Source organism: Coregonus lavaretus (genome assembly GCF_964263955.1).
Source record: "Coregonus lavaretus genome assembly, chromosome: 14".
In the NCBI taxonomy this organism is placed as follows: Eukaryota; Metazoa; Chordata; class Actinopteri; order Salmoniformes; family Salmonidae; genus Coregonus; species Coregonus lavaretus.
Genome location: NC_140001.1, coordinates 9317104 through 9341819, shown reverse-complemented (window position 1 = coordinate 9341819; position 24716 = coordinate 9317104). Strand labels below are relative to the sequence as shown.

The 24716-nt window shown below is 49.0% G+C and overlaps 1 protein-coding gene across 1 annotated transcript in view; it reads left to right on the top strand.

Annotated features, from left to right (window-relative positions):
- Positions 1–3930: 3930 nt before the first annotated feature.
- Positions 3931–24716, top strand: part of LOC311141779 (adhesion G-protein coupled receptor V1-like) — a gene marked incomplete at its 5' end in the record, with an annotated part of 180849 nt that continues 160063 nt past the window's right edge. The window contains 8 exon segments of the mRNA XM_084177232.1: positions 3931–4116; positions 4753–4902; positions 18468–18563; positions 20082–20186; positions 20484–20597; positions 20804–21372; positions 21573–21843; positions 23439–23768. Coding sequence (XP_084033358.1) covers positions 3931–4116; positions 4753–4902; positions 18468–18563; positions 20082–20186; positions 20484–20597; positions 20804–21372; positions 21573–21843; positions 23439–23768 — 1821 coding nt within the window.

Sequence of the window (24716 nt, the reverse complement as noted above, 5' to 3'; positions counted from 1 at the left end):
AGTCTTTCGGAGTGTGATGTGATCTGTATAAGAGGGGCAGGAAGTTCCCATCCCCATGGGAGAGAGCAGGTAGAATAACAGGCTTTACTCGCTCCCAGTCTCCTCTTTGTCCCCTCTCCCTCTCTCTCCCTCTGTCTCCTCTCTCTCCATCTCTCTCCCTCTCTCGCCTCTCTCTCCCTCTGTCTCCTCTCTCTCCCTCTCTCTCCCTCTGTCTCCTCTCTCTCCCTCTGTCTCCTCTCTCTCCCTATCTCTCCCTATCTCTCCCTCTCTCTCTCCCTCTCTCTCTCCCTCTCTCTCCTCTCTCTCCCTCTTTCTCCCTCTCTCTCCCTCTGTCTCCTCTCTCTCCCTCTCTCTACTCTCTCTCCCTCTGTCTCCTCTCTCTCCCTCTGTCTCCTCTCTCTCCCTATCTCTCCCTCTCTCTCTCCCTCTCTCTCCTCTCTCTCCCTCTTTCTCCCTCTTTCTCCCTCTGTCTCCTCTCTCTCCCTCTCTCTCCTCTCTCTCCCTCTGTCTCCTCTCTCTCCCTCTGTCTCCTCTCTCTCTCCCTATCTCTCTCTGTCTCCTCTCTCTCCCTCTTTCTCCTTCTGTCTCCTCTCTCTCTCTCTGTCTCCCTCTGTCTCCTCTCTCTCCCTCCTTCTCCTCTCTCTCCCTCTGTTTCCTCTCTCCCCTCTCTCTCCCTATGTCTCCTCTCTCTCCCTCTGTCTCCTCTCTCTCCCTCTGCCTCCTCTCTCTCCCGCTGTCTCCTCTCTCCCTCTCTCTCCTCTCTCTCCCTCTCTCTCCCTCTCTCTCCCTCTCTCTCCATCTAGCTCCTCTGTCTCCCTCTGTCCCCTCTCTCCCTCTGTCTCCTCTCTCTCCCTATGTCTCCTCTCTCTCCCTCTTTCTCCTCTCCCTCCCTCTTTTTCCTCTCTCTCCCTCTGTCCCTTCTCTCTCACTCTGTCACCTCTCTCTCCCTCTTTCTCCTCTCTCTCCCTCTTTCTCCTCTCTCTCCCTCTGTCTCCTCTCTCCTCTTTGTCCCCTCTCCCTCTCTCTCCCTCTGTCTCCTCTCTCTCCCCATTTCTCCCCCTCTCTCCCTCTGTCTCCTCTCTCCCTCTCTCTCCTCTCTCTCCCTCTGAATCCTCTCTCTCCCTCTCTCTCTCTCTGTCTCCTCTCTCCCCCTCTTTCTCCCTCTCTCCCTCTCTCTCTCCCTCTCTCTCCTCTCTCTCCCTCTGTCTCTCCTCTCTCCCTCTCTCTCCCTCTCTCCCTCTCGCTCTCCCTCTCTCTCCTCTCTCTCCCTCTTTCTCCCTCTCTCCCTCTCTCTCCTCTCTCTCCCTCTGACTCCTCTCTCTCCCTCTTCTCCTCTTTCTCCCTCTGTCTCCCTCTGTTTCCTCTCTCTCCCTCTGTCTCCTCTCTCTCCCTCTGCCTCCTCTCTCTCCCTCTATCTCCTCTCTCTCCCCCTCTCTCCCTCTTTCTCCTCTCTCTCCCTCTCTCTCCCTCTGTCTCCTCTGTCTCCTCTTTCTCCATCTCTCTCCCTCTCTCCCTCTGTCTCCGCTCTCTCCCTCTGTCTCTTCTTTCTCCCTCTCTCTCCCTCCCTCTCTCTCCCTCTCTCTCCCTCTGTCTCCTCTGTATCCTCTGTCTCCCTCTCTCTCTCCCTCCCCCTCCCTATCTCCCTCTCTCTGCCTCTATCTCCTCTCTCCTTCTGTCTCCTCTCTCTCCATCTGTCTCCTCTATCTCCCTCTTTCTCCTCTTTCTCCCTCTCTCTCCCTCTCTCCCTTTCTCTGCTTCTGTCTCCTCTCTCCCCCACTTTCTCCCTCTGTTTCCTCTCTCCCTCTCTCTTCCTCTCTCTCCCCCTCTCCCTCTCCCTTCCTCTGTCTCCTCTCTCTCCCTCTGTCTCCCTCTGTCTCCTCTCTCTCCCTCTGTCTCCTCTCTCTCCCTCTGTATCCTCTCTCTCCCTCTTTCTCCCCTCTCTCCCTCTGTCCCCTCTCTCTCCCTCTGTCACCTCTCTCTCCCTCTGTCTCCTCTCTCTCCCTCTGTCTCCCTCTGTCTCCTCTCTCTCTTTGTCTCCTCTCCCTCCCTGTCTCATCTCTCTCCTTCTGTCTCCCTCTGTCTCCCTCTGCCTCCTCTCTCTCCCTCTTTCTCCTCTCTCTCCCTCTGTTTCCCTCTGTCTCCTCTCTCCCTCTGTCTCCTCTCTCTCCCTCTGTCTCTTCTTTCTCCCTCTCTCTCCCTCTCTCTCCCTCTGTTTCCCTCTGTCTCCTCTCTCCCTCTGTCTCCTCTCTCTCCCTCTGTCTCTTCTTTCTCCCTCTCTCTCCCTCTCTCTCCCTCCCTCTCTCTGCCTCTGTCTCCTCTCTCCCTCTGTCTCCTCTCTCTCCCTCTGTCTCCTCTCTCTCCCTCTCTCTCCCTCTTTCTCCCTCTCTCTCCCTCTCTCTCCCTCTCTCTCCCTCTCTCTCCTCTGACTCCTCTTTCTCCCTCTGTCTCCTCTCTCTCCCTCTGTCTCCTCTCTCTCCATCTCTCTCTCTCCATCTGTTTCCCTCTGTCTCCTCTCTCCCCTTCTGTCTCCTCTCTCTCCCTCTGTCTCCCTCTGTGTCCTCTCTCTCCCTCTGTCTCCTCTCTCTCCCTCTCTCTCCTCTCTCTCCATCTCTCTCCTCTCTCTCCCCCTTCTCCTCTCTCCCTCTGTCTCCTCTCTCTCCCTCTGTCTCATCATTCTCACTCTGTCTCCTCTCTCTCTCCCTTCTCCTCTTTCTCCCTCTGTCTCATCTGCCCTACCCCGCTACACAGCAGCTCTTAATCAACTTTTGATAGCTTTCACAGCACCCTGTCCACCACAGGCATACCATTCACACGCACACACACACACACACACACACACACACACACACACACACACACACACACACACACACACACACACACACACACACACACACACACACACACACACACACACACACACACACACACACACACACAGAGAAACTTAGAGAAACTTAGAGAAACAAATATACTCTGGATCATTCTTTTGAATATCTGTTTAACTGTTTAATTTAGATAATCTTACATTTCAAATAGCACCTGGCACCCCATCTAGTTGTTCCATTCTGTTCTTCAGCATGACACCTTTATTGATTAATGTTTCTCTAAGAAACACCCCATGATACTGAAAATAACCCAGAGTGATCTAACAGGGACGGAACATATGAAAAATGGGATGCTTTCCATGTCCAAGTTTCCTAAGACATTTCTCTCCCCAAAAAAGAAAACAACATGACTTCATTCAGTGCGGGTGTATTTTTCAACCTTGTAATTTACAGCAAATATTTAAAAAGACATGTACATCAGGAACTGGAGGCCCACAACTTTGCATTACGGTGACCACACCCACTTGTTGCATTGTTTGTTTTGTTAACCATGACAACTGTTTGTGAGCTGCTTCGCTGTCGGATTAGATTCTGAGAAGGAAGGAGAGCGCTGGGAGTACGGGTGTTTAGGCCATGAAACGCTGACTCATAAAATCCCACAAGCTATATCAACTGTCTCTACGAAGAACGTCTTCTATCACATGTATTATTGATGGATGTGGTCAAGCGGGGAGAAACTAGAATCTAGACAAGTCATCATGAAAACCCATAGACAGCACCAGTTAGGGCATGGAATAGTTTAGTTCAAGTATTACTTATATTCCAGTGCGCAGCTAGACTATAGTTTTATCAGGGTAATAAAGGTAATTTCCCCTTTTATCATGCCTGTCTGATCCCGCTCTGCTGATTCTGGAACACCTAACATATAACACTGTATCAATGCTCATATTTGTAATTCACATCCCAACATACACCAATATACTCCTATTTGTATCCCAACATAATGTACTATCATTGCTCAGCTTTGTGAAGATCTTCCTCACTGTCTGCCTGCCTGCCTGTGTGTCTGTCTGTCTGTCTGTGTTCTATCCCTCTGACAGAAATGTCCACTGTCCTCACACTAGCTGGGTTGATTCTGGCTCTGTCCATCCCGAGGGCCAGGCTCCAGACAGCTGAGCTGAGGTTCCTGGGACAGACAGACTTCATGGTCATAGAGAGCAACGACACTGTGGTCCGCCTGGTGGTGGAGAGGATCGGAGACCCGGTCAATGTGACCGCACTGGTTCAGGTAGGAACGACCTGGTCATAGGAGGACTGTTTTAGGTCACCTGTTGAGTGTCCGACCTAGTGTTATCTAGATACCTCTGTGTGTTTATGTAATCTCCTCTAACTTGGCATTAGTCTCTCAGACTTAAATCTTGTATTTGACAGTTGTGGTTAAGTGTTGTTTCAATGCAACGGTGACCAGCCATGATTAGCAGCACACAGCAGTAGAGCAGAACAGTGGAACCTTAACCCCGGTTGTCACCGAGGCTGGTCTGCTCCTGAGTTGTCAAATGCAGGTCTCTTTAATGGAAAAGATAAGTGACCTTTTTACTGTGGGAGGCAGTGTGTGAGATGAAAGGCAGTAATTGCTACCCACATCAGAACGTGTCAGCTCCCACATGGGAGCCAGTGTCTGCTCCCTCCCCATGGGTGTCTGGCAAACTGGTGGCCTGGTTGGGGCTTTCCCAGGCCTATTTCTTTCTACAGTTCCTTAAATCTCAATACTCTGTCCCTAGCAGTTGGGACAGTTGAGTTGAACCCATCATTCTATATTTGTGTACAGGCCGACTGTGTGTCAGTCTGTGTGTTTAAGTGGTGAAAGATCAAGCCAAATGATTTCAATAACGATTACAACATCAACTGTCCTTGTTTCTTCCAGTTGGAGGGAGATGACTCGGGGGACTTTACGGCCACCTCGGCTGCAGCCATCCTGCTGTCGTCAGAGGCCAGTAAGACCATCTTCATCGCTGTCAAGGACGATGAGCTGCCCGAGGCCGACGAGACCTTTGTCTTCAACCTAAGTCTACAGGTAACGGAAAGAGAGTGTGTGTTAGGTTTTGTGTGTGTGTGTGTGTGTGTGTGTGTGTGTGTGTGTGTGTGTGTGTGTGTGTCAGTCGTCATTCAATGTCAGGGGTTATTATGGTTGCCCTCGTACCATGCTCATGTGTTAATATGTGCATGTGTGCATTTGTATGTGTGTATGTGTTGCAATGCTTATGATTGTGTCTGAGTGGAAGATGAAACCTTAGTGTCTTAAGCCCTCACCCTGGTCCAACCACTGCCCCAGGGCCCCCCATTTTCAACCCCAGCAGAAAGACTTGAGAGGCCCTGGATGCCCTTTGATGTGTTTCTATAGGGCTTCTCCATGGCTGGGCCATTGGGCCGCTGAAGAAGGTCCTGCCAGAAGACACCTTTATGAGCAGAAAGCCATTTTGATAACCAAGGCTACACCACACAGTAGATTAAAGCCCAGAGTCAGGGGCTGTGTGAAGTCACTGCAAGACAGCCATTTCACACCATCAAACAGACCATGTGGGAGAAACCAACATGCTTCCTGCAGCTGGGACCGCGGTACGGAGGGGAAACGCTAGAGAACATATTGGAGGATTCCCTCACACAGGAAGGGTATAATCTAGAGCCCGACATAGGTGCAGGTGGCCATGTCATAGCCAAACAGCGTTGGGCTGTGCAGAGAGAAACTTCTCCCACGATGCATACAGAGGAATGGTTATTTTTTTGCGGCAGCTGTGCAGGATGTCTTACACCTAGAGTCCCATCGCCATGGTGTCCTTAGCAGGCTGTCGCCATTGGTGTCCTTAGCAGGCTGTCGCCATGTGATTGATGATGAGGGGCCGGCTCCCACTGTCCACACACTCTGACTAATGGCTCTGTGACAGACAGGCAGCCTACACCAGACAAAGGTCTGTCTGGATCATGAGCTACGTGCTAAGGGGCCTCACAGATCAAGCACAGGGGATGAGGGGGTGATGGCTTGGCGAATCAGTCATTTCTGACAAGCAGAAAGCTGTTATGCTCGATACATTTAAAAATGGATGGAAGGACAGTTGCTTTGGACAGGGTGGGATTAGTTGGAGATGAGAGGGTTTTGTGTTCCCCCACTGCTTTTTAGTAATGATGTCATCACTAGCTGGGCTACACTTCCCAGAATGCTAGATAGAAGAGTAACATTTTTATAATAGAATCCAGATAAGCCTAAACAAAGAGAGAGCTGGAACTGAGCACAGCACAAAGTCCAGGAACAGTCCCTCATACTGTAATGCCACCAACCTGCTTGGCAACACCATGACAGGTGCTGCCCACTCATCCTGTGCCTACTGTCAGGGTCTGGGCAGGGCTCGGGGGCTGGGATTCCTATGGAGAGTTGGTGGTTGGTGGGTTGCGTTTGTGTCCCAGAGGGCACGGGCCCCTGGTAGGGCCTGCAGGCTGGATTGTGAGAGCCGTGTGGATTCTGTGTCTGTGTGTCGGCTATGACAAGAGCTCAGCGCCTGAAAGAAAGCTCTGTTACAGCTGGGAAAGCTATGTCTGAATAGAGGTGTGAAAGCAGAGGGGAATAAGCTCTTTCTTTCACTCAGTATCTCATACACACAGACACACACTTGCATGCATGCACACCCGCAAACACACAAACACACACACACACACACACACACACACACACACACACACACACACACACACACACACACACACACACACACACACACAGACACACTCACACACAATGGTTCTGCCTTGGGCACACTGTTTGTGTGTCTTTGGCCGAAAGAAAAGGGGGGGGGGGAGGGAAGAGTTGCATTTCTTAAATAAGGTTATCATTGGTAACAGGTTATTATTGTTCATATGATTTCGATACATATACCAAGCGACATAGAGTTAGGGCCGGGTAGTTTAATAATAGTGGACCCTATACGTTCTTATCAGGGCCGGGTAGTTTAACAATAGTGGACCCTATACGTTCTTATCAGGGCAGGGTAGTTTAATAATAGTGGACCCTATACGTTCTTATCAGGGCCGGGTAGTTTAACAATAGTGGACCCTATACGTTCTTATCAGGGCAGGGTAGTTTAATAATTAGTGGACCCTATACAGTCTTATCAGGGGTTGTGAAGCATCAACAGTCAGGCAGGAGTCAGGTGCAGAATGATGGTAATCATTTACAGGTGCAGAAAGGTAAATCAAGCTGGATCCAAAACAACGAGGAAGAATGTCTTCAAACTAGACAGAGCGTCTATAAATTTGACAGTGTTAATAATTCCTCACACACAGATTAGCAGTTTAGCTGAGTCTGATGTACGTCACCCCTGGTCTTAGCGCTCTCTTGAAATGAGCACGTGAACAAGTTAAAAGCCCTGTGCCTAACACTGGAATAATCCAAAACCCACCTGAACAGGCATTTCATCAATTAACATGAATAATTCCCATCACAATCAATACTCCTCAGGAGTTATCATAACAATGGCCAATACATTATACATTTCAACATATCAGGACATATCACATAAAAATTATACAAATAAATATATTATTTACATTACATTTTACATTTTAGTCATTTAGCAGACGCTCTTATCCAGAGCGACTTACAGGAGCAATTAGGGTTAAGTGCCTTGCTCAAGGGCACATTTACGTCATTTAGCAGACGCTCTTATCCAGAGCGACTTACAAATTGGTGCATTCACCCTATAGCCAGTGGGATAACCACTTTACACTTTTTTTTTTTTTTTTTTTTTTTTGGGGGGGGGATTACTTTATCCTATCCCAGGTATTCTTTAAAGAGGTGGGGTTTCAAATGTCTCCGGAAGGTGGTGAGCGACTCCGCTGTCCTGGCGTCGTGAGGGAGCTTGTTCCACCATTGGGGTGCCAGAGCAGCGAACAGTTTTGACTGGGCTGAGCGGGAACTATGCTTCCGCAGAGGAAGGGGAGCCAGCAGGCCAGAGGTGGATGAACGCAATGCCCTCGTTTGGGTGTAGGGACTGATCAGAGCCCGAAGGTACGGAGGTGCCGTTCCCCTCACTGCTCCATAGGCAAGCACCATGGTCTTGTAACGGATGCGAGCTTCAACTGGAAGCCAGTGGAGTGTGCGGAGGAGGGGGGTGACGTGAGAGAACTTGGGAAGGTTGAACACCAGACGGGCTGCGGCATTCTGGATGAGTTGTAGGGGTTTAATGGCACAGGCAGGGAGGCCAGCCAACAGCGAGTTGCAGTAATCCAGACGGGAGATGACAAGTGCCTGGATTAGGACCTGTGCCGCTTCCTGTGTAAGGCAGGGTCGTACTCTCCGAATGTTGTAGAGCATGAACCTGCAGGATCGGGTCACCGCCTTGATGTTAGCGGAGAACGACAGGGTGTTGTCCAGGGTCACGCCAAGGCTCTTCGCACTCTGGGAGGAGGACACAACGGAGTTGTCAACCGTGATGGCGAGATCATGGAACGGGCAGTCCTTCCCCGGGAGGAAGAGCAGCTCCGTCTTGCCAGGGTTCAGCTTGAGGTGGTGATCCGTCATCCATACTGATATGTCTGCCAGACATGCAGAGATGCGATTCGCCACCTGGTTATCAGAAGGGGGAAAGGAGAAGATTAGTTGTGTATCGTCAGCGTAGCAATGATAGGAGAGGCCATGTGAGGATATGACAGAGCCAAGTGACTTGGTGTATAGGGAGAATAGGAGAGGGCCTAGAACTGAGCCCTGGGGGACACCAGTGGTGAGAGCACGTGGTGCGGAGACAGCTTCTCGCCACGCCACTTGGTAGGAGCGACCGGTCAGGAAGGACGCAATCCAGGAGTGAGCCGCGCCGGAGATGCCCAGCTCGGAGAGGGTGGAGAGGAGGATCTGATGGTTCACAGTATCAAAGGCAGCAGACAGGTCTAGAAGGACAAGAGCAGAGGAGAGAGAGTTAGCTTTAGCAGTGCGGAGAGCCTCCGTGACACAGAGAAGAGCAGTCTCAGTTGAATGACCAGTCCTGAAACCTGACTGGTTTGGATCAAGAAGGTCATTCTGAGAGAGATAGCAAGAGAGTTGGCTAAAGACGGCACGCTCAATAGTTTTGGAAAGAAAAGAAAGAAGGGATACTGGTCTGTAGTTGTTGACATCAGTGGGATCGAGTGTTGGTTTTTTGAGAAGGGGTGCAACTCTCGCTCTCTTGAAGACGGAAGGGACATGGCCAGCGGTCAAGGATGAGTTGATCAGCGAGGTGAGGTAGGGGAGAAGGTCACCGGAGATGGTCTGGAGAAGAGAGGAGGGGATGGGGTCAAGCGGGCAAGTTGTTGGGCGGCCTGCAGTCACAAGTCGCAGGATTTTATCTGGAGAGAGAGGGGAGAAAGAAGTCAGAGCATAGGGTAGGGCAGTGTGAGTAGGACCAGCAGTGTCATTAGACTTAACAAACGACGATCGGATGTCGTCAACCTTCTTTTCAAAGTGGTTGACGAAGTCATCCACAGAGAGAGAGGAGGGGGGGGGGGGGGGGGGGGGGGGAGGATTCAGCAGGGAGGAAAATGTGGCAAAGAGCTTCCTAGGGTTAGAGGCAGATGCTTGGAATTTAGAGTGGTAGTCCTAAACCCCCTCAATATATAAAACATTCTAATTATTGAACGCGCTCACCTGCTGGATAAATGTGGTAGTCACTGTCTAAATCATTCCAGCAGTGGTGAGTACAGGTTGGCAATACAACTCATACCGAATGAAAATACATTTAAAATATTATTACTTTTTTCAAAAATGTATAAATATTTGTAATTGTCCAAATAATGTATTTCACGGAAAAAATATTCATACATTTTAAATACATTCCAACATATATTAGGGAATATATAAAAAAATTATAAATGTATGTAAAATGTATATCACAATATATGTTAAATGCGTCAGAAAAGTTATTTAATGTATTTCAAATTACATTCTGAAATATATTCAAATATGTATTTATTTTTGAATATATTATGTTCACATGTATTTATCAATATATTTGGTAAATATTTTTAAATGTATTCTGAAATGTTTCGTAAAATATATTCCAACATGTACAGTGGGGAAAAAAAGTATTTAGTCAGCCACCAATTGTGCAAGTTCTCCCACTTAAAAAGATGAGAGAGGCCTGTAATTTTCATCATAGGTACACGTCAACTATGACAGACAAAATGAGAAAAAAATATCCAGAAAATCACATTGTAGGATTTGTTATGAATTTATTTGCAAATTATGGTGGAAAATAAGTATTTGGTCAATAACAAAAGTTTCTCAATACTTTGTTATATACCCTTTGTTGGCAATGACACATGTGAAACGTTTTCTGTAAGTCTTCACAAGGTTTTCACACACTGTTGCTGGTATTTTGGCCCATTCCTCCATGCAGATCTCCTTTAGAGCAGTGATGTTTTGGGGCTGTCGATGGGCAACACGGACTTTCAACTCCCTCCAAAGATTTTCTATGGGGTTGAGATCTGGAGACTGGCTAGGTCACTCCAGGACCTTGAAAATCTTTTTACGAAGCCACTCCTTCGTTGCCCGGGCGGTGTGTTTGGGATCATTGTCATGCTGAAAGACCCAGCCACGTTTCATCTTCAATGCCCTTGCTGATGGAAGGAGGTTTTCACTCAAAATCTCACGATACATGGCCCCATTCATTCTTTCCTTTACACGGATCAGTCGTCCTGGTACCTTTGCAGAAAAACAGCCCCAAAGCATGATGTTTCCACCCCCATGCTTCACAGTAGGTATGGTGTTCTTTGGATGCAACTCAGCATTCTTTGTCCTCCAAACACGACGAGTTGAGTTTTTACCAAAAAGTTCTATTTTGGTTTCATCTGACCATATGACATTCTCCCAATCCTCTTCTGGATCATCCAAATGCACTCTAGCAAACTTCAGACGGGCCTGGACATGTACTGGCTTAAGCAGGGGGACACGTCTGGCACTGCAGGATTTGAGTCCCTGGCGGCGTAGTGTGTTACTGATGGTAGGCTTTGTTACTTTGGTCCCAGCTCTCTGCAGGTCATTCACTAGGTCCCCCCGTGTGGTTCTGGGATTTTTGCTCACCGTTCTTGTGATCATTTTGACCCCACGGGGTGAGATCTTGCGTGGAGCCCCAGATCGAGGGAGATTATCAGTGGTCTTGTATGTCTTCCATTTCCTAATAATTGCTCCCACAGTTGATTTCTTCAAACCAAGCTGCTTACCTATTGCAGATTCAGTCTTCCCAGCCTGGTGCAGGTCTACAATTTTGTTTCTGGTGTCCTTTGACAGCTCTTTGGTCTTGGCCATAGTGGAGTTTGGAGTGTGACTGTTTGAGGTTGTGGACAGGTGTCTTTTATACTGATAACAAGTTCAAACAGGTGCCATTAATACAGGTAACGAGTGGAGGACAGAGGAGCCTCTTAAAGAAGAAGTTACAGATCTGTGAGAGCCAGAAATCTTGCTTGTTTGTAGGTGACCAAATACTTATTTTCCACCATACTTTGCAAATAAATTCATTAAAAATCCTACAATGTGATTTTCTGGAAAAAAAATCTCTATTTGTCTGTCATAGTTGACATGTACCTATGATGAAAATTACAGGCCTCTCTCATCTTTTTAAGTGGGAGAACTTGCACAATTGGTGGCTGACTAAATACTTTTTTCCCCCACTGTATTTGTAAGAAATACACTACCAGTCAAAAGTTTGGACACACCTACTCATTCTAGGGTTTTTCTTTATTTTTACTGTTTTCTACATTGTAGAATAATAGTGAAGACATCAAAACTATTAAATAACACATATGGAATCATTTAGTAACCAAAAAAGTGTTAAACAAATCAAAATATATTTGAGATTTTAGATTCTTCAAAGTAGCCACCCTTTGCCTTGATGGCAGATTTGCACACTCTTGGCATTCTCTCAACCAGTGTCACAATTCTCTAAAGCAGAACCCAGAAGCAGACCAGGACAAGGTGAGTAGAACGAAGGTGAGTATTTATTTACAGACTCAAATGTGGAAGCAGAATAATCCAGGAGACGGAGCGGGCAGCGGAGGTGAGTTGGTGGGAGTGAATAGGCAGATCCAATGGTGTCACAGAAGCCACCGACGACCAGGCAGGGGTGGGGTGAATGTTCCGGGAAAATGATGTTCATGGCTAACGATCCGGCAGGGAATGGATGTCAGGTCAGAGCTTATGAAGTGGAGAGGTGATGATCAGGACCAGGTGTGCAGATAGCTGATGAGATGCAGGTGCGGGTAATCAAGAGATCTCCCGCCTAGCCTCGTCGCCCGGCAACCAGACAGAAACCTCAGGAAACAGACTCCAAGACAGAAAACAGGCAACTCAGGCAGAAACAGACTCAGGTAGCGGGATTCATGACAGTACCCCCCCCTCCGACGAACGCCACTGGGCGGACTACCCGGAGCGCCAGGATGGAAGCGGTAGAAGTCACGAAGGAGGTCAGCATCAAGGATCTGACGCCGGGGAATCCAACTCCTCTCCTCAGGACCATACCCCTCCCAGTCCACGAGATACTGGAAACCCGACCCCGCCGTCTGGAATCCATGATGCGGCGCACCGTGTAGACAGGACCACCTCCGATCATCCGGAGGGGGCAGCAGTGGACTGAGGAGAACAGGCTTGAGGCAGGAGACATGAAAGGTGGGATGGACTCTGAGCTTTCTATGCAACTTGAGTCGAACCACAACAGGATTAATCACTCTCTCCACCACAAACGGACCAATGAACTTCGGTGACAGTTTCTTTGACTCAGTCTGCAGAGGAAGATCCCGTGTAGCCAACCAGACCTTATCTCGAATAGCATAATGCGGGGGCTGGAATACGGCGACGATTCACCTGGAGCTGATACCGGTCAGAAACTCTAAGGAGGGCCTTTCTGGCCTGATGCCAGGTCCGGTGGCAATGACGAATGTGGGTCTGGACAGGGGGAACCGAGAGATCCTTCTCCTGAGAAGGAAACAAGGGAGGTTGGTAGCCGTACAGGCACTGGAAGGGAGACATCCCAGTGGCAGATGTAGGGAGAGTATTGTGGGCATACTCAATCCATGGCAACTGAGAGACCCAAGAGGTGGGGTTGGAGGAGACAAAGCAGCGCAGCGTGGATTCCATCTTCTGGTTGGCTCTCTCCGCCTGACCATTAGATTGGGGGTGATATCCAGATGTGAGACTGACTGTAGCTCCAATGGCCAAACAGAAGGATTTCCAGACAGCAGAGGTAAACTGAGGACCACGGTCGGAAACTATGTCACTGGGCAACACGTGGACCCTGAAAACCTCCCTAACCAGGATCTCTGACGTCTCAGAGGCAGAGGGAAGCTTGGAGATGGGCACAAAGTGGGCGAACTTGCTGAATCTGTCCACAATAGTCAGAATGACAGTGTTCCCCTCAGAAGAGGGAAACCCAGTGACAAAGTCCAGGGCCAGATGCGACCATGGTTGCCGGGGAATAGGTAGGGGGTGAAGAAGTCCAGAGCTGGGCCGATTGGCACTTTTATTCTGCGCACAAACTGGACAGGCAGCAACAAACCTCTGGGTATCTTCTCCCATGGCAGGCCACCAAAATCGTCTGCGTAGTAACGCCATCGTCCGAGCCACGCCAGGGTGACAAGCCATTGTGGGACCATTGGAGGACAGCAGAACGGACAGACTCTGGCCCAAACAACCGACCGGGTGGACCGTTACCAGGACCGGGCTGCGTCCGAAGGGCCGCCATAACCTCCTCCTCAATCCTCCACGTAACTGCTCCGACGACGAAGTTCCGGGGAAGAATCGTCTCAGTCTTGGCCCCACTCTCCTCCGTCTTGGAGAACATCCGGGACAAGGCGTCCGCCTTGCCGTTCTTAGACCCAGGTCGGAACGTCAGGGAAAAATTAAAGCGTCCAAAAAACAAAGCCCACCTGGCCTGACGGGAGTTGAGACGTCTAGCCGATTGCACGTAAGCAAGATTCTTGTGGTCAGTCTTAGATAATAAATGGTTGCTCCGCCCCCTCCAACCAGTGGCGCCACTCCTCCAAGGCAAGTTTCACCGCGAGAAGCTCCCGGTTACCCACATCGTAGTTCCTCTCCGCAGACGAAAGACGACGAGAGTAGAAGGCGCAGGGATGGAGTTTACCGCCAGTGGAGCTTCGCTGGGACAGGATGGCGCCAACCCCCACATCAGACGCGTCCACTTCAACGACAAACTGACGGGCAGTGTCAGGTTGAGAGAGATTCGGGGCGTTGGTGAATCGACTCTTCAAATCCAGAAATGCTCGGTCTGCCTCAGGATTCCAACAGAAGGTTCTGGTACTAGAAGTCAGGGCAGTTAATGGCGCGGCCACACGGCTGTAATCATGGATAAATCTACGATAGAAATTCACAAACCCCAAAAACCTCTGGAGCTGCAATCTCGTACCGGGCTGGGCCCAATCCAGAACTGCCCTAACCTTCTCTTGGTCCATCTTAATCTCTCCCCTGGAGATGATGTACCCGAGGAAGGATGTAGTGTGGGCGTGAAATTCACACTTCTCGGCCTTCACAAACAGGCGGTCCTCCAACAATCGCTGCAGAACCTGCTTGACATGCTGGACGTGGCTGGAAAGCTCCTTAGAGAAGATAAGAATATCATCCAGGTACACGAACACAAAAAGACCGATCATATCTCTCAGTACATCATTCACCATACTCTGGAACACTGCTGGAGCATTGGTCAGTCCAAACGGCATCACCTGATACTCGAAATGACCCATCGGTGTATTGAAACCAGTCAACCACTCGTCCCCCTCTCTGATCCGGACCAGATGATACGCATCGCGTAGATCCAGCTTAGTGAACACAGTAGCACCCTGTAAGAAGTCGAAAGCAGAGCTCATCAAGGGCAGGGGATACTTGTTCTTGACCGTAATATCATTCAAACCCTGATAATCAATACAAGGTCGAAGAGAGCCATCCTTCTTACTCACAAAAAAGAATCCTGCCCCCAGGGGTGATGACGAGGGACGAATGAGACCAGCAGCTAGAGACTCCTTTATGTAGGTCTCCAAAGCTTCACGTTCAGGTCGAGAGATACTGTATAACCGTCCCTTGGGATAGGCAGCTCCAGGAAACAGGTTAATGGCACAATCATATGTTCGGTGGGGAGGAAGTGACAGAGCCTTCTGCTTACTGAACACTTCACCCAAATCGTGATATGTTTCAGGAACCAGGGACAAATCTGGGCGGGTAGAATCAATGACCTGACTTGGAACAGAATGGGAACAGGCAGTCTTAAGGCAGTTAGCATGACATTCAATGCTCCAACTAGTTACCTTGCCAGTAACCCATCGAACGTGGGATTGTGTTCTCTCAGCCAGGGGTATCCAATAACCAGAGGAACATGGGGAGAAGGCAGAATGAAGAAGGAGATAACCTCTGAATGATTCCCTGACAACAGCATCTTAACCGGTTCAGTCCTCATAGTGATACGTGCCAGACTACTGCCGTTCAGAGTGGTAGCTTCAATGGCTTCCGGTAATCGCTCCTTGGAAAGCCCCAGCTGTTCCACCAAGTCGGCATCAATAAAGCTGCCATCGGCACCTGAATCGATAAAAGCTTTAATCGCTAAGCTCTGATTCTTGTTCATGAGGGTTGCAGGAAAACGGGGTCTGACAGGGCTATTGAGAGGTTAAAACTGGCTCGCTAAAAGTCCTCCCAAACTTAGCGAGCCGGGCAGTTTAACGGGCGCTGGGGACAAGCGGAGATGTAATGTCCCGAGCTACCACAGTAGAGGCAGCTGTTGGTCTCACGTCTACGTTGGCGCTCCTCCTTGGTTAACCCGTGCCGCCCCACTTGCATGGTTTCAGGATCTGGAGGCAGGACCTCTCCACTAATCCCGTGTGGTGAATAATGATCGACTCGTTCTGGTCCAATTCCTGACCCGAATGGTAACCGAGTAGCTGATTGATTGGACGGGGCCCATTGCTTCTCCCTCCTTCTCTCTCGGACTCTGTTATCCACCCGAATAGATAATGCTACCAAACTGTCCAGGTCACTAGGCTCCGGATAGGAGATCAGCTCATCCTTGAGTTGCTCCGACAACCCCTGATAAAAAACTGCTTGTAGTGACTCCTCATTCCACCCACTTTCCACAGCCAAGGTCCTGAATTCGATAACAATGTCTGCCACACTGCAAGCTCCTCGGCGAAGAGAGAACAAACGCTTAGCTGCGTCCTTACCTCGGACTGGATGGTCAAAAAGCTTCCTCATCTCTGCCGTGAACTCCTGGTATGACGCCATGCAGGTGTCCTGTCGTTCCCATACGGCTGAAGCCCACTCCAGAGCTCTTCCACGCAGCAGTTCAATAACAAAAGCTATCCTAACCTTGTCTGTGGCGTAAGAGTGGGGCTGCAGATCAAACACTAATCACACTGCATAAGAAATGAACGGCATCTTCCCAAATCCCCTTCATACTTATCTGGCGTCGGAACCTTGGGCTCACGGAAGGAAACAGCTCCAGAAGCGGCAGGTGAGAGGGGTGAAGCAGGTGGTGGATGATCCGCCGGCAAACTGAGCTGAGCCTGGATACTCGTCAGACTAGCAGAAAAGTTCCGAACCGAAAACGCTATCTCCTGTAGCGCCGTGCTGTGTTGTCCCAACATCTTCTCCTGATGGGTAATGGCATGGCGAACGGAGTCCAGGTCCGCTGGGTTCATCCTTGGCCGGATTGTTCTGTCACGATTCTCTAAAGCAGAACCCAGAAGCAGACCAGGACAGTAGAACGAAGGTGAGTATTTATTTACAGACTCAAATGTGGAAGCAGAATAATCCAGGAGACGGAGTGGGCTGCGGAGGTGAGTTGGTGGGAGTGAATAGGCAGATCCAATGGTATCACAGAAGCCACCGACGACCAGGCAGGGGTGGGGTGAATGTTCCGGGAGAATGATGTTCATGGCTATTGATCCGGCAAAAAATGGATGTCAGGTCAGAGCTTATGAAGTGGAGAGGTGATGATCAGGACCAGGTGTGCAGATAGCTGATGAGATGCAGGTGCGGGTAATCAAGAGATCTCCCGCCTAGCCTCGTCGCCCGGCAACCAGACAGAAACCTCAGGAAACAGACTCCAAGACAGAAAACAGGCAACTCAGGCAGAAACAGACTCAGGAAGCGGGATTCATGACAACCAGCTTCACCTGGAATGCTTTTCCAACAGTCTTGAAGGAGTTCTCACGTATGCTGAGCACTTGTTTGCTGTTTTTCCTTCACTCAGCCGTCCAACTCATCCCAAACCATGAACTGAACTCTCGTTTTAATATGGCGAAACTAGCATCTAGTAGCCAAATCATAGTGTAAAAGCAGTTCAGCTGGATCTAAACTTTTTGGCAATTTTCTGGTGTTTTGAGGTGAAAAGCTGAGCGGGTTGAGCATAACACATCAACCCTGTTACCCATAGATAGACATGCTAGAATTTTTTAACAATGTAACAATTTTTGTGAATCTTGCATTCAATTGCCCCTCCCTGTTGCACACAAGCTTCCATTCATCCTGTCACAAGGGGATTCATGGCTAATTTGACTAGTAATTACAAGTTGGAGGGCTGTTCAAGTGGATTTGTAAATTCCCCTTTCCCACTTGGTTACGAACGCACCCTAACACTGCTAACACTGCTAACCATCCATTGTAGAGACATACACTGAGTGTACAAAACATTATAACACCTTCCTAATATTGAGTTGCACAGAACAGCCTCAATTTGTCAGGGAATGGACTCTACAAGGTGTCGAATGCGTTCCACAGGGATGCTGGCCCATGTTGACTCCAATGCATCCCACAGTTGTGTCAAATTGGCTGGATGTCCTTTGGGTGGTAGACCATTCTTGATACACACGGGAAACTGTTGAGCGTGAAAAACCCAACAGCGTTGCAATTCTTGACACACTCAAACTGGTGCGTCTGGCACCTACTACCATACCTACTCTGTGGCTTTAATGGTGGTGGTGATTGTGGCTGCTGAGAGCTAATCTGAGGGTTAGGCTGCTGAGAGCTAATCTGAGGGTTAGGCTGCTGAGAGCTAATCTGAGGGTTAGGCTGCTGAGAGCTAATCTGAGAGGTAGGTTGCTGAGAGATAGCCTGAGAGGTAGGCTGCTGAGAGCTAATCTGAGGGTTAGGATGCTGAGAGCTAATCTGAGGGTTAGGCTGCTGAGAGCTAATCTGAGAGGTAGGTTGCTGAGAGATAGCCTGAGAGGTAGGCTGCTGAGAGCTAATCTGAGGGTTAGGCTGCTGAGAGCTAATCTGAGAGGTAGGTTGCTGAGAGATAGCCTGAGAGGTAGGCTGCTGAGAGCTAATCTGAGAGGCTCAATGAGCCTGAGAAAACTACTTCCTGACTTTGTGTCCTCTCCCCATGACCTCCCTGCAGGAGTGGGGCTGTAGTGAAGGGCCCTGGAGAGGAATGTGTGTGTGTGTGTGTGTGTGTGTGTGTGTGTGTGTGTGTGTGTGTGTGTGTGTGTGTGTGTGTGTGTGTGTGTGTGTGCGTGCGTGCGTGCGCGTGCGAGTATGGGCGTGAGTTCGTGTGTGTATGTTTGTGACTGTGTTTGTATGCCTGATAAGGGGACAGGTCTATGCATCTCTCGTCATTGCTCTCCTTTCAGAGCTCCTCCAATGGCGTGAAACTGGGGACCCCCAACAGAGCCACTATCACCATCCTGTCCAATGACAACGCCTTCGGAATCATCTCCTTCAACTCCGTAAGAAACACCTGTCTGTCTAGCATTGATTCTTGCTTATAGCATACATTCTGTTTCAACCAGTTTAAGACAATCAGTTCAACCTTCAGTAAATGTAAAGTGAATCCCAGGTACTGAGCATTCGGTATTTAAAGTTTTATTTTACAGTAAAACTTAAATCATTGAACACAACAGGCACTTATTAGAGACAGGCTTCTATTTGAGCCAGGCTTCTATTTGAGCCAGGTGTCTATTTCCTTAATGCGCACAGCTTTTGCTCATTTGCATAGTTAATGAGCAAAATTGTAATAGATGTATTCATTTCCTGCACTAATGTGTTATCATTTAAACACGGTGTCACGTTTCCTTTGCCTTAGTATGCCTTTATTTATGGAAAAAAAAACTTTTCCTTGACAGAATAATTATTCTCCTCTTTGACTGTGCATCTTCGGCTGTTCTTACTTTCGCCACTAGAGGGCGATGGGCTGTTTTCTGGGGGTCTGTACTCCCAAAGTTGTTGACTGTTTTTGTGCTTGCCAGTTAGCTAGAAGTTCTCAGCTGTTAGAAGCCAATGGCTAGCAGTTTCCTACTGGCGATAAAAACAGATGATCGCCATCATTCTTTCGAGTCGTTACTGAATTATTTAATGTAACAAATCAAACATTAAACCTCATAAACAATTAATGGTAATTCATGTTAACCTCGTATACAATTCCTTCAGACGCAGGGTTTATTTGAAACAGGCGTTTATTTGCTGAAATGTGTGCTGTTGCCCGGCTATTAAAAGGGGCAGGCGGCTATTTGAGACTGCGTTTTATTGAAGTTTTATGGTAAGTTCAATTTGTCTCACTCTGCAGTCTTGTTTATTATTATCACAGAGAATTTGACAAGAAAGCACATAGGGAGTATAATTTGGCTACCTAATACAGTACCATGTTAGATGTTTTGAGAGGGAAGGCTTTGCCACTGTCAGGATAAGGAAATTAGGTTTTGGACAGGGGTGAGGTGGGTCAGGAGTGGGGGTCAAATGCCACAGAGGGAATCCATGCAGATGGTTGTGCAGGAGGATTCTGGGCTTGCAAGGGGCAGCACAACCACAATGGCAGCAGTTTGCTCCTAGGATTAATTTGTCAGTGGGAGTTTTGGTGGTTACTATGGTAACCATCGTATTGGGTCTTGCCTGCGCCCCCCCTTAGGGTCTTATTCTGGATCATTATTTTGCTTCAATAAAGGACTCTGCCTCTGGAATTATGATTCTGAATCATGTTTTTGTTGTTGTTTAGTTTCTCCTATCTGAGTCAATATGCTCATCGTGTGGTCAATGAAACTTGTCGTCTTGTGGAGAGAAACTAATTAATTTCATAATCACTGAAGACAATGTTCATGGTGTGAAACATAAATAAACTTACCAAAGCTGCCTTACCCTGAATACTGGGACTGAATTTGATTCAACAGGACCCTTTGTCAATTAGGTGAATCAAAAGACAATTAAAGCTCTGACTGCCTTTGACTGCCCCTTCATCTTTCTCTCTCCTCCAGACTAAACAGATCGTTGTGGACGAGCCTAGAGGGAGGAACCAGTATGTGCCTCTCAGCCTGGTCAGAGAGAAGGGGACGTATGGGACAGTGACGGTCAACTTTGAGGTGAGATCACTGTAACTGACCCCTGTTTGACCTCCCTGTGGTCAGGTCACGTTAGGTCATTAGGCCGTTTTCATTTTAATGTGGATGTGTATCGGTTACCCCGGTCTACTTATGCCAGCCACACATGCACACACACACACACACACACACACACACACACACACACACACACACACACACACACACACACACACACACACACACACACACACACACACACACACACACACACACCTACCTTTCAGGTAAACTTATTCCAGAACTGTCATTATGACATTATGGTTTTTACACGGGCAGATCTCTGGAGGCCCTAACTCTGCCCTGGAGGACCTCAGCCCAGCCCGGGGGAACATCACCATCCCACCTGGACGGGCTGTGGTGGTCTTCAGTATCCTCATCCAGGATGACCAGGTACCCTGTCCTCTTTCCCCCTTCTACATGTTACAATTACACCTTTTACCAGACAGCTTCACATCAAACACATGGATCATCATCTTTATTTTGCTAGCTAAGTAAACCAGGAGTTACTAAACCACTGAGATAACACTATCTATTTACTGTATATATTTATATATGGTAACACGTCACTAAACCATTGTTCCTGTCATCTCCCTCAGATCCCTGAGGATGACGAGGTGTTCACAGTCAGGCTGACGGGCGTGGCGGGCGGGGCGCTCCTCAACCCCAGTGGCAGCAGCGTGGAACTGAAGATCCGCCGTAACGACAGCCCCCTGCGCTTCTCCCTGTCCCTGGTGGCCGTGGCTGAGGACGCCGGGGTCATCTCCCTGACCGTGACCCGCGGCAGCCTGGCCGACCACGGCCGTCTGGTGGGCTCCGACGACACGGAGGTCTCCGTGGACTACGTGGTCGTCAGTGGCGACGCGGCGGGCAGCGCCACACCGGCAGTGGATTTCGTGGACCTGCAGGCGGTGCACACAGTGACGTTTCCCCCGCAGGTCTACGAGGTACAGCTGCTCTTCAGAGTCAACGATGACAAGGTGCCGGAGATCGCAGAGTCATTCCAAGTGGTGCTGCTGGAGGAGACAGTGAGAGGAGACGCCGTGCTGATCCCTCCCAACGCTGTCCTGGTCACCATCGAACCCAATGATAAGCCCCACGGGGTCCTGTCAATCAGCAGCAGCCCCCTCACTCAGCCAATCAGTATCAACGAGGATGTGACGGGCCGGTGGGTTGAACTACAGTCAGGAGGAGAATGGCATTGGATCAGTTTGAAGTGGCACACACAATTATCCTGTTTTCTCTTACATTCATGGAAACACATTTTACAATGACATTTATATATAATAGTTTCCAAACACATTGACCCTCAACTGTTTCTGTGTCTGTGCTATTCTCACAACCCCACAACCTCTCTTGTTCCAAAAGATTTGATGGTATCTCCATTGTGAGGAACGGTGGGAACTATGGCGACGTCTCCGTCAACTGGACCATCAGTCGGAACTCCAGTGACCGCTCGCCCGTGTCAGATGACCTGAGCCCAGAAAGGGGTACGCTGTGGTTCAGGGCAGGTCAGATGAGTGCGGTCCTGCTGTTGAACATCACAGAGGACAAGCTTCCAGAGGAGGCCGAGGCCTTCGTCCTCCGACTGCTGCCGGACACTGTGCAGGGAGGGGCCGAGGTGGACGAGCCTACGGAGGTCAGTCTGGCCTGGCCACTCACACTACAACTATAGATTATGATTCTACTGCTTTTGATTAATTGATTGATTGGCCAACAGTATGGTTATGTCATTTCAGTTTCTGTTCTAATACTAAAGTTTTTGTTTTGTATACAGCCAAAGGTTTTTCTAGTATTTCTAAATCAGATTGTATGTTCCGCTCTGTCATGTTGCTGGTGGGAGGGCTGCTGGGGAGGGCTGCTGGAGGGGCTGCGGGGAGGGCTGCTGGGGAGGGCTGCTGGGTAGGGCTGCTGGGAGGGAGGGGGGCTGCAGGGGAGGGCTGCTGGGGAGGGCTGCTGGGGAGGGCTGCTGGGGTGGGCTGCTGGGGAGGGCTGCAGGGGAGGGCTGCTGGGGAGGGCTGCTGGGGAGGGCTGCAGGGGAGGGCTGCTGGGTAGGGCTGCTGGGGAGGGCTGCTGGGAAGGGCTGCGGGGAGGGCTGTTGGGGAGGGCTGCGGGGAGGGCTGCACTTGTTGGGGACACATCTGCAGAGCCGTCCCCTACCCTCTGAAGAATGTGGTCGTGCGTGCCTGTGTGCGTGCGTGCCTGCGTGTGTGTGCGTGTGTGTGGTTGTGTGTGAGTGGGTGTGTGTGAGTGGGTGTGTGTGAGTGTGTGTGTGGGGCTGTGATGTATTTGTCACAGCTTCCCATCTTAACTATGTGTGAAAGGAGTGACTAGATCTAAACCTTGTTTATGTTTATTGCATTAGAACACACACACACACACACACACACACACACACACACACACACACACACGCAGTGGTTGGATTCTCAGCGTGTGGTATCAGCTGTCCATGTGTGTGTAGGGACTTGATTCAGAACTGCTTGTAAGCATTAGAAGAAAACTCTTGTAGTTGAAGGAGTTAATCACTGTATGTGTCAAGTTGATGTAAACGATTTAGCACACGGTCCAATTGCTGCAACACCTGAAACCTGTCAGACAGATGTGAGTCCTGGACAAATGACTACATTAAGCCCCAGTAGAAATGTAGTTGACTGGAACAAATTGCAAAAATCTCTGAAGCTGGAGACACTTATCTCCCTCACTAACTTTAAGCATCAGTTGTCAGAGCACCTTACCGATCACTGCACCTGTACACAGCCCATCTGAAATTAGCCCGCCCAACTACCTCATCCCTATATTGTTATTTATTTTGCTCATTTGTACCCCAGTATCTCTATTTGCACATCATCTCTTGCACATCTATCATTCCAGTGTTAATACTAATTGTAATTATTTTGCACTATAGCCTATTTTATTGCCTTACCTCCATAACTTGCTAAATTTGCACACTGTATATTATATGTATTTCTGTTGTATTTTTGACTTTGTTTTGTTTTACCCCATATGTAACTCTGTGTTGTTGTTTTTATCGCACTGCTTTGCTTTATCTTGGCCAGGTCGCAGTTGTAAATGAGAACTTGTTCTCAACTGGTTTACCTGGTTAAATAAAGGTGAAATAAAAAAATAAAAAGTTAAAGAGGATGCATCGCAGGGCTCCTTTTTATGACACAGAGTCTGATGCTTTCTCCTCCTTTCCCTCTACTCTTCTTCCTCTTATCCCTCCTTCCACAGATGGTGTTCTACGTCCAGGACAGTGATGAGGTGTACGGCCTGTTCCTCTTCCACCCTGAGAAGACGCAGACCATCCAGAGTCGGCCCGACGGCCGCTTCCTGTCCCTCAACTTTCTGCGGGAGGGGGGCACCCTGGGGGATGTGGCCCTGGCCCTCACCGCCCTCTACATCCCCGCCGGGGCCGTGGACCCCGGGCTGGCCCGGGACAGGGTGCTGAACACTAGCCGCTCTACTACCGTGCTGTTCACTCAGGGCCAGGACCAGGCCAGACTCACCCTGCCTATCCGCAACGACGCCTTCCTGCAGAACGGAGCCCACTTCCTCATCCAGGTGGGGTGAGAGGTCACGGACCAGACCTGTTTTAACTATGCTTTGTGAAAAGTTGGAAAAAAATGGGTCCACAAATAGTTACTTTGGAGGTGACTACAGCTATTTGAATACAGATCTCAGAAAGTGACTACTTTTTACAAATATTTTAATACAAACGTCAGGAAGGGACTACTTTTCAGGATTGGCTGCCTTCAACTAATGGCAGGGCTGTATCTCAAATCAAATCAGATTTTATTTGTCACATGCACTGAATACAACAGGTGTAGACCTTACCGTAAAATGCTTACTTACAAGCCCTTTACCAACAATGCAGTTTTAAGAAAAATAAGAGTTAAGAAAAGTTGTTGGAAAGTTGTCAGCCACTCCAGCTTTGGGAAATGTTGGTTGGTTCTTGGTTTAGTCAAGCTTGTCCAGAGACATGATCCCTCATTTGCATGTGTGAGTGACTTGGACCTGAGAACTGTAGTCTGGCCCGTTGCCATGGGATCTGTCCAAGGGTCCAAACAAACAGCCCTCATCAAGCAGCACATAAAAACAAACACTAAATGGAAGTACCTCCTTCACATTCAATGGGTCCCAAAATGCTTTCTCACACACTCACTCACACACACATGCGCACACATGCGCACACACGCGCACACACGCACACACACGCACACACATGCACACGCCCGCACGCACGCCCGCACTCTCACACGCACACACTCACATACACACACTCACACACTCACACACACACACACACTCCCACACTCTCTTTCACACACACACTCTCTTTCACACACACACACACACGGCCGCACTCATATGCCTCTACTTATATATGGCATACAGTGGGGAAAAAAAGTATTTAGTCAGCCACCAATTGTGCAAGTTCTCCCACTTAAAAAGATGAGAGAGGCCTGTAATTTTCATCATAGGTACACGTCAACTATGACAGACAAATTG